At 65.0% G+C, this 926-nt stretch overlaps 1 protein-coding gene across 1 annotated transcript in view; it reads left to right on the forward strand.

Annotated features, from left to right (window-relative positions):
* Positions 1-296: 296 nt before the first annotated feature.
* Positions 297-926, forward strand: part of LOC104468402 (serine--tRNA ligase, cytoplasmic-like) — a gene marked incomplete at both ends in the record, with an annotated part of 1,649 nt that continues 1,019 nt past the window's right edge. Inside the window, 3 exon segments of the mRNA XM_010082516.1 lie at positions 297-452; positions 847-923; positions 925-926. The exon segment at positions 925-926 is cut by the window's right edge and continues 137 nt beyond it. Coding sequence (XP_010080818.1) covers positions 297-452; positions 847-923; positions 925-926 — 235 coding nt within the window.

Genomic DNA, 926 nt, shown 5'->3' on the forward strand with positions numbered 1-926 from the left:
CGGGGGTGCAGAAATGACTGGAGCCAGGGGGAAACGAGGGGGATTGGGGTGTCCTGGTGTCTCCTGTCCCCACCTGAGCTCATGCTAAGCTGGCTCATGGCGTGGGCCATTACCACGGCCTGGGGACACTCCAGATCCACCCCGGTGTCCCTGCCACCCTGGAGGGTGACACTGTACCCGGCAGGTGGAACAGCCTGGAGCTGGCATGGGCTCCGTGTGCTCCCAGACCTGCTGAGCGAGAAGGGGTGGCACAGCAGGGTGTGAGTGTGACAGGCGGTGGCATCTGGTGTCCCCAGGGTCCCCTGGTGTTCCTGGAGCAGGCGCTGATCCAGTTTGCGCTGCAGAGCCTCCGTGCCCGCGGCTACACGCCCGTCTACACGCCTTTCTTCATGCGCAAGGAGGTGATGCAGGAGGTGGCCCAGCTCAGCCAGTTCGACGAGGAGCTCTACAAGGTGAGTGACTTGATGTCTCCGTGTCTCGCCGCCTGTCACCCGCTGTCCCCTCCACCCCCGGCACCCCCCCCGAGCCCCCGCCACGGGGCTTCCCCCCGGCTGGGATCTGGCGAGGCTGCGGCGGCAGCTCCCTCCTTGCTCCGTATCTCAGGGTCCATCTTACAGCTGACACAGTTGTCATGACAATGCAGTGACAGGGAGGTGGCTTGTCCCCAACCTCGCCGGTGGGAGGCCACCAGGGTCTTTGGAGGCCAAACAAACAGCGAGCGGCAGCTGCTCCCGCTCCTGCGCCGGTCCTGGAAAACCCCGCTGCCTCCACGTCTGCCGGGGACCGTCTGTCCCCAGGGTACAGGAGCAGCTGAGGAAGGGGACGGTGGCACTTGTCCCCTCCCAGGTGATCGGGAAAGGCAGCGAGAAGGCGGAGGACAGCTCCATCGATGAGAAATACCTGATCGCCACTTCGGAGCAGCCCAT

The sequence above is a fragment of the Pterocles gutturalis genome, unplaced genomic scaffold (assembly GCF_000699245.1).
Source record: "Pterocles gutturalis isolate BGI_N339 unplaced genomic scaffold, ASM69924v1 scaffold38299, whole genome shotgun sequence".
Taxonomy (NCBI): Eukaryota; Metazoa; Chordata; class Aves; order Pterocliformes; family Pteroclidae; genus Pterocles; species Pterocles gutturalis.